The following is a 14,620-nucleotide window of genomic DNA, read 5'->3' on the forward strand; positions in this document are numbered from 1 at the left end:
AACTGGAAATCGGCCACTTTAATCGATCCATTGTGATTCTTTTTGGATCACAATTAAGCTTTATCTGAATATTGAATTGAAATTTGCTCTAACTAGATTTTTAAGATACAATCAAGGTTAATGTTTCATAAGCGACTATTTTCTCACTCAGTATTGAAAAATTGTATAAAAACTATGATTCAAAATTAAATCAAATTATATTTCTACATCGATTGAATCAGACTATTCTTGAATCCGTCGTTCAATATAAGTATAGTTTTATGGAGTTATCAAATAACGATAACCTACTAAATGAATATGTATGAATCCTTTCTTGTTAATATAGGGGTATGTTAGACTTTGGTGTTCTTCGAGCAAAACACTGTTACTTGCTACTACGTTTAATAAGAGACTCAACCAATGTTCCACATATTTTCAGTACATGTAAGGATTGAACAGTTTATATTTATTATTACTAATTAGTTAAAGGATTGAACAGTTTATATTTATTATTACTAATTAGTTAAAGAATTATAATTTTTTAATATTAGTTATTTTATGTAAAGTTTTTTACCCTTACCTTTGATCTTCACTTGGCCAAACTTCTGTACACACGTAGACATCACATTTTTCATGGATTAGCTCTGGTTGAACCATATGAGAGTTATACAATATTGGAAAGGCAATTATTAAAGCAAGCATCCATACGATGAATATTGATAGTTTTGCCTGATTTTTATTCATCCGTGGCCTTAAGGGCCACATTATTCCTATATATCTGTCTATACTTATTGGAATTAAAGTATGGGCACTGACAAGTACAGCTATAGCCTATAAAAAAAACTCTAATGAGTAATAGTTTGTAATAATAAGAGTAAGTATGCAATATTTTTTGCATAATTTTACAATTAAATACGTGACACGGTATTCTTATCAGTTTTTTGTATTACATACCATGGGATATAGATCTTTGTCAAAATTTGATTGATTGATTGTAGCAAAAATCGAACAACGTAGTATTTTAACAGTTTTAGTCCAAACTATGGTTTTATTATTATTTTTTTTTCTTTTTTTATTAAGTTTACCGTAAAATGCTTACATCACATGAATGTTTTTACTCAAGCCTTCAGAGATTTGTCAAAGTCCTCAAATACTATACCTTAGTAGGTATAGGTAAAAGAAATAACTAAGCAAAATGAATTAAATTTTACATCCTAACTATAACATAATTACGTAATTGTAAGTTCATAATTTACCTAATATACAATACGAATATTTTATTTCAAATTTTTTATTTTTTTATTTAGATAAAAAAATTGTGCAAAAAAAATTTTACGATTGATGACAACAAAATATTTGTTTAAGTATAATAGTATCCGAAGATAAAAGAATGGGAAAACAAATGTGAATAAAATTTTTAAACACTTTGGGTGGTTTGGTAGGTATATGCCTAGGAAATGATAAAATATGCGAGTATTATTTGTAATTAGTTAAAAAAGCCGTGTCAGTTACGTAGATTGTGTAAAGCGCGTTTGACATACCTGTTACTATTTAATCATACCATATTAATATTTTCATACTATACCAGTATAAAATTTGAGGAGTCTTAATATTAAATGTGACGTAATATTGTAAAAATAATAGTAGAAATATTTTCTCAAAAAAAACTTCAAGTCTACTATTGTTGCGGTCTTGTAAAATATTTTTACTTTGATGATGAGAAATATTTTTTATTCATGATTTATATTTTTACTAATTCATTTGTTTGAATTTGTTTATGCAAGCTAACGTTTTTTTTTAATATTTTAAATACACACTCTACCGGTATTATTAAGGTGATATCAAACTCGTACTTCATAATTAATACACTCATAGAAAGTATTAATTAAAGTTAATGAATTAATTGTTGACAATGTGTCAAAATTTTGGAAGGACAATAAAAAAGTATTCATCAATGCTTAAGTCAAGTCTTTAATAGCTTATAATGAGTTGGTATTTGGTTCTACCTCTATCTTTTTTTGTATACTTCAGTATTTATCAACATACTTTGTTCTTTAATTGCCCATTATTTTTTATTTGAATTTATATTCATTAATAGTCCATAAGATAAACCTAAGTACACAAGTACTTTATTTATTTTATCAATGTGTTAGTCATGTATTAATTTTTTGCTTTAAAAAACTTCAATATAAGGTTCGAAATACTATAAACCAAATTTAAAAGGTTTGATAAAGATCTGTGGCCCATGTTTAATCATAATTTTTTTTAAGCTTGTTTCGAAGTACAAAAAAATACTCCTTTGCAGCGAAAAAAATAAGTAGGGGAAGATAGTGCAAAATAATCTCCAGGGGAAAAATAATCCCTTTTGATTTTAGCAATTTTACTAATGTTATTCAGTTTAAACATCATGCGAGGAGTGTAAATAACTTAAGGTTAGTATAGATACTAACATAAAACTGTATGCACTCATCCTTCAAGAAATATAGTAAAGAAAAAAATCAAAATCATTAAATTGTACTAAGGTAAGTATTTTCAAGTTTGTAATTTTTGTTTTCATATTTTTTGTTTGATTGCCTTATTATCATAGTGTAGAAGTAAATTTTAAATATAATGTATTAATTCTTATTGAGTGTTCGTTGTACTGATAAAAACAATATCATTACATACTGTTGCGGAAATAGTACTTAAGAAAGTGTAACTTCACTACTTTTCATAAAAAAAAAAAAAAAAATACTTTAACTCATATTAACAAAGCAATTGTTCCTTAAAGATATCGTTTCACATTACTCTCCTCGAAAATTTATATTAACAATATGTATAATAGTATTTATATGAATAGCAATATTAAATATATATTTGAGAACAATATTTATAGCTTAATAATAAACATTATCTCATAAAATTCGAAAAATAATAGCATTTTTGAAAAAATCACCTGTAAATAATTGACAGTAGGACATAAATGCCATCCAAAAGGCCAATACTGTAATATTATCGTACTTATCAAACTCGTTGGTACACAAAATAAATCTATCAAAATATCTCCAACAGCAAGATTGACAATAAAATAATTTGTGACGCTCTTCATATGTGGATTTCTAAAAACTACATAACAAACGAGACTGTTTCCTACAAGAGCTACGATGAAAACTGCAACGTACATTATTAACAAAAACAGCTGAAATCCAAAGCTTGAGAACATACTGTCAGCAAGTATTGTACTACAATCAACTTCGACATCATGAATTATTGATTGGTTGTTTGCAGTTTCAAAATTAACACTTCCGTTCATAGTATTGTTATTTTGATGGTGGGATCTGAAAAAAATGTCATTTTAACAGAACAAACTTTTTATATATATATATATATCTGTAAGTGTGTGCATGCGTGTGATTATCATTGTATTTTATTATTGGTTGATTTAATTTCTAGTTCTTTCACTTAAAAAGTTCTACTAGCACTTTTCTGGAAGTACTTTAAATGCAGAAAATTTATTTAATTACATCAAATTTAGGATATTCTAATTAAATTACGGTATATTCTGACAAAAAATAGTATTTTTAGTCTAAAAAATCGCGTTTTTAGGTTAAAATAAAAACGAAATAATACCCACTAGTCTCAACTTTCATTAAATTTTCTTACGGAGGACGCAAAGTACAACTGCTGTTTTTCGCCTCCGTCATATAACTTTGCGCCCACGGGTAGAAATGGTAGTTTTCCTACGAGTTTGAAAAGTCTCTGTTTGAGAACCGAGAGGTTTGCGGCCCGAGCCGAAGGCGAGGTCCGTAACGAGGTTCGTAAAGGAGACTTTTCGAACGAGTATCGGAAAACTGCTTTTTTGCCCGAAGGAAGTACCAGCCTCCCAAAACCACCCGAGGGCGGAAATAGTAGTTTTCGTGTGCCGTGGGTGCAAAGTAAAATGATCTCACTTGAATGGTGGGGTTTTTGTGTTTGTGCCCAAGGTGCGAACGATGTTTTTTTCTAAGGGCGCAAAGTCATACTTTGTGCCCGTGGACACGTTTAGCGCCCAAGGTATGTAACCAATATACGTGACTTGGGCATCAACGTACAACAACCGCGCCCTTCGGTAGCTAAAGTTTGTATTTTGCACCCTAGCAACGTTATGTACTATCAAATTAATTAGATATTCAAGTTGTATTGTATTTTTTTAAATTAAAGCAAGTAGACTCGTCATTATATTTTTAATTTTATATCATAGTGTAATCAAGCATTCTCCGAGAAAAAGTGAAGGCCGTACCGAGGTTCAATCCTTAAAAAATTATGTTAGAAATTTAGAAGTCTTAAGTCAATAAGTTTTTTCGAAAAATTGTGTAGGTTTTATGTTAATTTTTGTAAAAAAATTTTTTTTTTTTGTTAATTCCATAAAATTAGATCATTAAAATTTCAGAACCTTTCGTTGGGAACCACAATCCCATTGTGTTGGTGCGGGGTCCTTTAACAAAATTTGTTACAGTTGTAAAATTATTTGAAAATGTTTTTGTTTAAGTTACTCAAAGTTTATATTTTTCAATAAAATTTCAATTTAATCAAATTTCTGCTTCTATACTTATCTGAGGCATAAAATGTACTATTTCCGCACTTATTACGTAAATAACTATTCATGGGGGTTAAAGTACTATTGGTACTCACAAATAATTAATTAATTAAAAAAATTTTATCTTATGGAACTTACTTTTTCTATGATAGAGTATTTAAGTAACTTATTCTAATTTTGAAATGTATTCAAATAAAATTTGATATCTTTTTTTACTTTTTAAATTCCTTTCAAGTGTTTTTATTTTTATGTCATTTAATTCTGTATTTTTATTATGTGTAGTGATTAGTTCTGCAATTTACATGTATCAAATACATAAATACTTACTCAACTTTAACATACAGTGTACCAAAGGAAAGTGTAAAATAACTAAGTTTTAGTCTTGAGTACGATAAAGACATCTTTGCTTCTACACCACTTTATTTATGTATATTTGTGATGGCTGCCATATTTCTAAGAATTTCCGAATTAATATTGATTTCTGTAACAGTATCAGGAGCCTTTTTGAAAAATGAATCATGCTTCCTGTAAACAATAGTAAAATTACATATATAATTTTGATGAACGTAATTCTTAATCAGAGTATTCATTGTACGAAAAATAATTCCTAGTTATCAAGTTTTGAGTAATCAGCTAAAAATTTGTATAAAAACGATTCGGTGAAAAATTATCGGAATAAAAATAAATATACATACATTCCATATTTACATTAGGAAGTTTGTGGGTCAACAATTTTGCGTTGATTTATGACAAATTGTTTGTTGAAGACTATTAAAAAATTCAATCGAATGTTTTTAAAGATTATGCATGGACTAGTAAGTATATAGATCATATTCTCATGAGCTATGATAAAGTAATAACGGAAAATATTGACGGCTGCTTAATTCCATTAGCACATTAGGTAAAATCAAATGACTTTTCTAGTAACATCTCACTTTAATTCATAACAACAGACTATTTTACAAAACCAACAAACTTTTAGGGCATGCCAAGAATTTTATTTCTCAATACTCTGGAATACGCAAGAATAGAAATAATAAATGTAGATGTAATTATTGAAAAAGGTGTTAAGGCCTCTATTAACTACTTGATAATAGCTTGACTGGCCATAAGGTCAAACTTGGGAAAAAATCAATGTCTGTTGGACGTGCCAAGTCCACTCGATACCCAGGCGATTTTTTCTAATCTCATTCCCGTGGCAGATATTCTGGGAAAAATGCTTTAATCATGACCAACAGCTGACCCAACTCTTCGTTAGCACCTTCAGATCGAATCGTTCAGGAACAGCTGGTATAAGATTCTGAACTTTCAATGAGTAGCCCTTTGCCTTTCCGAACAAAAATTTGCACTTTTGGCAAAGCTTTGCAGAAGCTCGCAAGTTCAATTGATTAAAATGAGTCAAGCTTGAAATTTCTCGATTTTTTTTTTGGTGGACTCACTGAAAAGCCTTGCTCAAGTTTGCAAGTTTAGCTAGTTAAATCGGCTAGGCTTAGAATTTTGGAACTTTAGAGTGTATCTGTGGCCAAGCCTTGTTTAATATCACAAGTATTTAGCGCAGATGGACCTTTGACGCCAACAACTGGAGATTGAGTTTCCATAGCTTGCACTGGATACATCATTGGTTATATTATATAAATAAATTAATCTGACGAACAATAGACATGCCAGGATAACATTTTCATTATTTGCCCATAATGTCAGAGATAATTCGTTATAATTTAAAAGTGCAGAGGCCAGATACTTATTTTTTGACGCCTCAAACAAAGGTTCCATCAGAGTCCACCATTTTAAATAAATGTGATATTATTTTCTTAATTCATGAATTGTTTAGGTAAGGATTTATAAACCTATTTGTCGTAACTGGATTCAATTTTTCTCTCATGTTAAGCGATAATTCGATAGTTCTTGAAAGCCTTCTCGATTGTACATTGATGACAATTGATTTAAAATTGGAATTTCTACAAAGTAATTTAATTTTTCATCTTGCTCACAACCAAAGCAGTAATCATTAACTTTAGAATAACCAAGAAGTGCAGTAGTGACGTTCGGTTCAAGGAGTTTCTACCATCAAAAGATTTCTTTTTTTAGTTTCTAAAGCAGTTTTACATAATTATGAAGATGGATATAAAGAAATTAAATGAGTGATAAAATGCTTGGCAAAAGCACACCTGCCGTCAAAAATCGATAAACTAACGTAAAAATAGCCATCATACTTTCGGCTTTAGTAAAAGAAGCTCCTTGATACAGGGGTTGGTTTTCCTCGTCGTCATAAGTATACCTCATTATTAGTACTTGATTAATCCCGTAAACTTTCATTATCATCATTCAATGTGTGTCTTGAATTAATATGTATTGATCATCTATTATCTTATAAAATGAATAAATAATAAAGATGTAGACCGATAAAAAAAACTTACAAGTGCTAAGCTCATGTGTAAGTAATAGTATTATTAGAGCAGAGGGAGCAAAAAAGCGAAAAAACTAAAAAAATACTACTATTTTTTTCTTTGAAAACTGCAGTCCTAGGGCGGAAGGTGTGTTTTCACATCTAGTGTCAAAAATAAAGGTTAATTTTCTTTCAGAAATTCATTGATGTTACCGTTTTTTATCAATTGATGAGGTTATCATAAGAAATTTTACTTTCCAAAGTAAAAGATTGACCATAGTATTCTGTCTCAACCGATGCATTAAAATCAGTGCATGTTAAAAGATCGGCATATTCGGCATCGATTTTACTTGATTCACTGACTCTTGACAAAAGCCGATATTTACTGGCTTGAGAGTACTCTCCCACGATAAAATTTTTACGTTTCACTAAACTTTTTATGATATATTATATATTTTATTGATCTAATACAGCATGCTCTAAAGTAATATTTTCACATTATTTGTTTATTTTATGAAAAATTCTTAGTGAATCAGACATCATTTCTGTTGAATTCGTATGAAGCGATTTGCTAAACTCATACATTCCAATATTTATATTAGGTATACGAACGAGAATATTCTCATGAAGGTCAAGACTAATATTCTTGAGGCCACTATCGTGATATTGCCTTAAAGCTCCAAAAGGTTCTTTACACGCTTCTCGTCTTGAAAAGCAAGACAAAAAAGTAGTGAGATTAGTTTTGGTATCTCGTGAAGCTCCAATACCAGCGATATTTTAATCGTTATCTAGATTCTATTATACATAGGTATCTTCAAAAAGGAACAAACAGACAAAGATGTAAGAAATGCAGCTATTTTTTTTTTTTCATTCATATACAATGTCGTACTTCTTCATAGCTATCTGTTTAGTAATTATATGACCGTTTGCAAAAAAAACCATGAAAAAATGAAATCACGTTTTTCTAAAAACGGCTCCTTCTAATTTATAGTGAACAAAAAGCCAAATGTCAGTTCTATAAATAAAGGTATCCAATAATAAAATTGAAAGAAGATCGATACAGCCGATCATATACTTTATTTTCAAACTTCAGAAAGATATGATCAAATTATATTACAAACTGAGGTTGTGCAGCTTCCTTTTTACACGATATTTGACAGTAGTCGTAAACATCAACAAGTATGATGTTGTAGACATACTCTTTTGTATTTTATTACCAAGACTTTTTTTGTTTAAATCAAATATTGGAATTTTTGGAGCACAATATATGTTTCATTATTTAAAAACCATTACTAAATGATAAAAATATTAATAGTAATAAAAATGATGGAACATCGATTGATTCTGCAATTAGAAGATTCTAATAAATTTAAGCAAAATCCAAATTAATCATTTCGAAGATTACTCCATATCTATTTATGTATATTTATTACGATATAAAAAGCAGCTAATGTTAACATGACTCTGTGCTAATATAAACATTGATTTAAAAATTTTGGATTTCTTTGCATGGAACACTTGAAGCATTTGAATTTCGTGGGGAAGGAATTATTTTCTGGTTAGTGCACGCCTCATCATCATAATATTTTAATGAAAACAAATTAATTTTGTTAGTATTGCCTATCAGTATGGTATTTTTTGTTATAATTGCCATTCAAATATAATTGCTATACACCAAACGGAACAGAATAGCCAAGGTGCCTGTATATTGCGCTAAGCCGCTGAAATTGATCCCCACTCCCAGCTCTCAGCTGATACCGTCCAATCTGAGCAGTATAAGTATCGCAGCACGTAACTAAACGAACGATGGAGCTCCAGTGCGCGCGTGTACGTAGAAAGTTGCAGCGCAACAAGTATATTGGTTTATTTTTTTTTTCTCTTCATTCCAATACTGAGTGCTTTTTTTTGTATGTGGTATAGTGTAATTGGTGATTCACTTTTTTTTTTTTTTTTTTTTTTTTTTTTTTTTTTTTTTACAGTAAAATCCAACTTTTCATTTGTTCATAGCGTTCGAACCATCACAGTCGTGTCAACGTAATGCGTCGCACAAGAATGCATTTTGGAAGAGTAAAATCGTGCTTTGTTGTTGTGATTATTGTCTTGTGTACACCAAAAGCCACATTTGCGGAATCAAGCAAACCTCACATAATTTTCATCGTTGCCGACGATTTGGTAATTGCACATCGTTTGCTCTGCCGATCCTTTTGTATATATACTTACCCAACGGACATAGAGGTAGTACATGAACCAATTTAAATTCGTTTACAATAGATATGTAGATACGTATACGTCTTATCGAATCAGTGAATATTTCGAGTGCTGCTCGTTTTAAAAGAGGTGTATTCCTCACTGCCTACATATTATTGCTCTTTGTGATTCAAAGATGCGATAGTCATCACGCCCATTACTGGTATCAAAATATTTTATAGCTTGTATTTTTGACGGTGATAATCGTGAATTCCAAAAAAAAAAGAAAAATTTTTTTTTTCCCTGTAAATTGTAACAGTCCTCGTTAAACTTTCCAACGCCGTATAAAAACTCTGCCCTCTAGGGATGGAATGATGTGGGATTTCACGGATCAGGACAAATCCCTACTCCAAATATCGATGCGCTCGCTTACAGCGGCGTAATTTTGAACAGATATTACGTTACGCCAATATGCACACCTTCGAGGAGTGCACTAATGACTGGGAAGTATCCTATTCATACTGGCATGCAACACGGGGTGAGTATCTTTTTCATCATAAACTATTACTAAGCAGAGCTGTCATTTTCATTTTTATAAAATCATTCAATAGTTTTCATTTTAATAATACCTGATTTCATTATCGTACATTAAAGCGTTGCAAAAATTTGTATTGTGTTTTGTTAATTATTTGTTATTTTTAATAAAAATAATATAGTACTTCATTATTTCATTCGCACTTGGTAAATAATACTCCACGAAAAAAAAGTCGATAATTCAAGAGTATGCAAATGTCAGAGTGACTTGATAATGTGTATTGAATATGATGATTTATTGAGATGACTTGCAAGAGAAGAGATACCTTCTTTTATGATCAGAGAAATTTTATCATCAAAGCATCTCTACACGTGGATTAAGGTACACTTATGATTATTCGCTGCTGCTTTCTGCTGACTCCCATAACTCGTACAACGTTTGCTTTATAAAAATGAACTTGGTATAATTCCTATGATTATTATATAGTTATGGATTTATGCATAGGTACTACGTATATATATATATACCTGTATAAATCATGTATTATATATGAATTGTATTTTCATTTTCTTAAGTGTACATTCTATTAAATGGATTTATTTTGTTAAAAAAAAAAAAAGAAAGATACTATTAATTAAAATTCGCACTGACGACTAACAGTTTGTATTTAAAACCGAAACAAAAAAGGTGATAACTACCGTTTACCCAAACATAATTATAACTTAATAATTTTGGTGTCTGTTTCTTGATGATACAGTATTAAACCTTGTAAAAAGTCTTAGTACGTTTTGTATTACCATGTAAAACAAGACTTAGTAAGTATTACATTTTCATCTATACGTTTCATTCAAACATAATCTAACGAACACATTTAAAAATGATTCATAGTAACATTAAAAATTATAAAAAAAGGCTGCATGTGATTTAAAAAAGAATAATTTTTTTTTTTTTTTTATAAAGCGATTAATCCCAATCTACATTCAAATTCGCCAATCGGTAGGATTCCTGCAGCAGTCGTTGCATGGATTATTTTTTGTTTTTTGGTAAAGATTCGATTCAATAAATATTATTGAAACTTATTCCGTTGTTACCTACTCTGTTACTCTCGTCTTCGTTAAATGTTTTCGACCAATGACTTTTTATTCGTTAGTAGAATAGCTCAGTGTACTATGTTTAACATAGTATGCATTTGAAGAGACTTGTGATGATATAAATAATAAATAACCTCTTCAATCATTGCAACAATGTCAAAAGTTGTTGTCCATCAGTATTTTTGGTCCACTTTTAACCTAGAACTAGTGTGACATGATGTTCAGAGATGTCAAAAAAATATTACACAAAAGAAGACCAAAAAGTAAATAAACGAAAATCGAAGGTACAATTATTACATAGATATATTTAAGCGGTACACTCGTTAACTGAGAATGAAAAACACAGGGCAATCTATAATAGTAATAAAAGCAAATAACTTTTTTAGCGTTTCTGTGCGAAAATTGAGGCTTGGAAACAGAGGTAAGTTACTAGATTTCTTCTCTATTTAAGTCTTATAAATAATATTTTAAAAACTTATTTTTAGCGATAACTACTTTTAGTTCTAAAAATTACAATATCATTTAAATTGAAACTGTGACTAAAATTTTTACAATTTGACAAAACAATGCGATCCTCATTTTTCCTATTTTTACATTCATGAATTCTATTTTATTTTCTGCTCTTTTTTGTCTCATCCACATACTTAATGAGCAGTTATTACAATTAAAGATACACAAATGGTTGTTTAAATCTGTTTTTTTTTTTTTTTTTTTTTTAATTGTATTTAACCTTAGCCTTACTTTATTACTTTATTTAATTTTTAGATAAGAATCAGATGATGTGATTAAATGTTACATTCATTTAACTTGAAGCCAAAATTTGAAAAAAGAAGGGAGAAAGTGAACAGAGATATTTATGTTACTCAATGTTTAAAAAAATGAACACGAATATTATAGTTGATGTTGTGAAAATCACTACATGTATTTTTCGTGTACTTTTTCATAAATTATTGGGTCTTGCTGCTATTATGTAAAATTTTTTAACAAGTTTTGTTTATTTTTTTTACTTTTTAACTTTTTATATTGTAGTAGAAATGCTCAGCCGACTACATTTAAAACAGTTTTAATTTCAAGACTTGGAAAAGTTTTAATAAAAAAAAAATATACAACAAAAAATAAACGAAATGAATTAAATGAAATAAAATTTTTTTTTTAATTTTAAGTATTATTGATTTCAATTTTATAGGTGAATTTTGAACATTCGTCATGTTGGTTAAAAATGTTAATTCAAATTGTATGTAAAAGTAAACCTAAAGGGATGTTCCAACAAAATGTAGTTGAAATGTAAGCAACATCGTCTCTGGAGTGTCTATTATTTATCCCGAAACCTAACTCTCAATGGACCTTGTGTGTGAACTACAAAAAGTTTTGATGTGCATAGACAAAGATTCAAAATGACGTTTCAAAAACGTCATGTCAAATTTTAAATTGATGTTAGCAGTTTTATAATATTGAAAGGGTTCTGAAATATTTAATTTCTTTATCAATCAATTGAAATTCAAACTAATTCTAAATTATAAGTTTTCTGAACTAGCAATAAAACTTATTTTTGATCAAAAATCTTTTGAGAACTAATTGAATAAGTTTGGCAGATAGGTTGTACATTAAAGTTAAAAAAAATTGTTGCTTCTAAAGTACAAATCTAAAAACGTAAATAATGAAATTACAAAATTTTTAGCTCACAAGACGTACTAAGGGTTTCTCGGACCTAAAATCTATTTTATGCTCTATATATTGTATATTATTCGCTTTTAGGATCATTTGATACTCTCAATACCATGCACCATTAGGAAATTCTTGCAGGCAGCCTGTAAGCATCAGTTAAAGTACGAGGTATTCGAGAGTAAGAATTTTTTAAACAGAATTTACGATATCTAACGTAGAATATTAATTTAAAATTTATGTAGGTGTATGATAGAAAAAAATTTTTTGAGTGAAATAAGTTTTTTTTTTTAGTGTTATGAATGTTTGTAGCAACGTAAATTTACATATAATAGACTGTTTTACACAATAAAATTGCATTGCGAAAAATATTTTTCCATTATAACACCAGAGATATTCAAGAGTTTACTCCTGATTTTTTTTCGACGAATCAAAAAAAATTATTTTCAATAGCCAATATTTCTGAGGTGATGCAGGTGACGTATGTAAAACTGCAAATGTATATCCTCTTATGGATATATATCTTACAATGTAAGTGGTTGATTCAAAAAAAGTCGTACAAAAGTTGTAGGAAACAAAAAAAAAAAAAAAAAAAAACTATATAAGTTCATCCGATCGCAATGAGAGTAATACACTATACGGTGATATGATTTAATGATGTGTACGAAACTGTGTTATCTTGCGATATCGTGCAATATATTGTATGCTTTTGGCCCTCAGTATACCTCGTACATAAGACATAAGTGCGTCCTCGAGTATAATCACAAAGCGAGGGTAAGGATCATTTGGTTTAGTTAATTGTATCAAATTAATTTATGGATCGATGGATCGATTCCAAATAAATTAGTCTCTTGAGTTTTATTACTCTCTGCATGTAACTTTTTTCCATTCAGTTATTACTTTTAGAGATACGTTTAAAAAATATTTGTTCTTTTACGTCTCCTAAAATAGCCTGAAATAGTCTTGAAAAGTATTCCATTATAGGTTCGTCGGATTTTCTCCTGTTCTGTAAGCTAATACGGGTTTATTCGGCATTTATTTCATAGAAGAAAAATCTTATTTTCACAAAGTTTACTCTTTTTTGAATAACTACCCTTCAAATATTTTACAGGTATTTTCATTTTTTAATAAATAACAATACTAAATCACTGCTTGTTATTTTTTTTTCGTAAAATGTTTATGTGGCTTTTTTATCACGCGATGGCTGCGACTACTAGTTTAATAAAGCCCTACAGTATATATTTTGCTATGATAACGAAGTTTATGCTTTTCCCATGGTCAGATCTGTTAATTTAATCAAATTCACGATGATATATATATATACACTTGGATACAGCTGCATTATGATTGTCATAAATATCGATTTAATCTTTATCAGTAATATTAGTTTCTGTGCGGAAAGAGAGAGAAATTCCATGTACCTGAGCGTCATGCAGTTATTCATATGTAACCTTAAAGGAGATGTACTGGAACCAGTAAGAGATCGACTAAGCCAACAGCAAGAGTAGGTATACAGATGGAGTTTTTCCATGAATACGTGTAATATCTTGAATTGTATTTTCAATTTGGTTTTTTTGTATTTATCGTATGATGAAATGTGGATTAATGAGATAAAAACTCTTAATTGCGGGGGTACCCCAGAAAGTCTTTGAGTAACTAAAAAGATCAAACTTTTTCGTAACGCAATCCTACAGTTATAAAATCCACATATATGTCTACTGACATTTAGTGGTATGATGTAGCAGCTTTACTATTTTAAGTGCTATTATTTGATTCAAAGGTATAGGCTTATTACAGCAGAGAATCATATTACTGGCAATAATTTTTCTCTACCTCATAAATACAAGCAAGTATTCTAGCAGCTATTGATATTCGTTATAATTGGTTCATCTTCAATTCGAGCGATACTTTCTTTGACGCACAAACAAATGTTCCCAGTTAGAGTTGATTTTTAATGAAAGCATCTGTGACCCATGTCGTCGAGAAAAAAGCTTCTATAATATTTGCGAAAGACATGATCATTGAAATCAGATTATTAAAGCAAAGGAATCTTCGAGATACGAATGGCATTGGAGGAGAAGCTCGTATTATAATAGATGAGGGACAGCAAAACGAAATTCAAACGCTCGCGATGAAAAAGTTTCCGTGGAAAAGCCACAGAATTGGTATTGTTGAAATGAGATGCAAGAGCCGGCTCGAATAAGCCACTGGAGAAGAAAGCTGGG

The 14,620-nt window shown here is 29.6% G+C and overlaps 2 protein-coding genes across 2 annotated transcripts in view; one reads left to right on the forward strand and one right to left on the reverse strand.

Annotated features, from left to right (window-relative positions):
* Positions 1 to 14,620, reverse strand: part of LOC106645908 (RYamide receptor) — a 75,309-nt gene that overhangs the window by 29,295 nt on the left and 31,394 nt on the right. The window lies entirely within an intron of this gene.
* The window catches only part of LOC106646167 (arylsulfatase B), a 35,142-nt gene continuing 29,260 nt past the window's right edge, over positions 8,739 to 14,620 (forward strand). The window contains exons 1-3 of the mRNA XM_089591234.1: positions 8,739 to 8,848; positions 8,928 to 9,092; positions 9,472 to 9,645. Coding sequence (XP_089447360.1) covers positions 8,958 to 9,092; positions 9,472 to 9,645 — 309 coding nt within the window. The 5' untranslated portion in view covers positions 8,739 to 8,848; positions 8,928 to 8,957. The remainder of the gene's footprint in view (positions 8,849 to 8,927; positions 9,093 to 9,471; positions 9,646 to 14,620) is intronic.

This window comes from Copidosoma floridanum, unplaced genomic scaffold, assembly GCF_036245765.1.
Source record: "Copidosoma floridanum isolate Cflo_tuat_1 unplaced genomic scaffold, Cflo_Japanese_pri ptg000013l, whole genome shotgun sequence".
NCBI classification, from domain to species: domain Eukaryota; kingdom Metazoa; phylum Arthropoda; class Insecta; order Hymenoptera; family Encyrtidae; genus Copidosoma; species Copidosoma floridanum.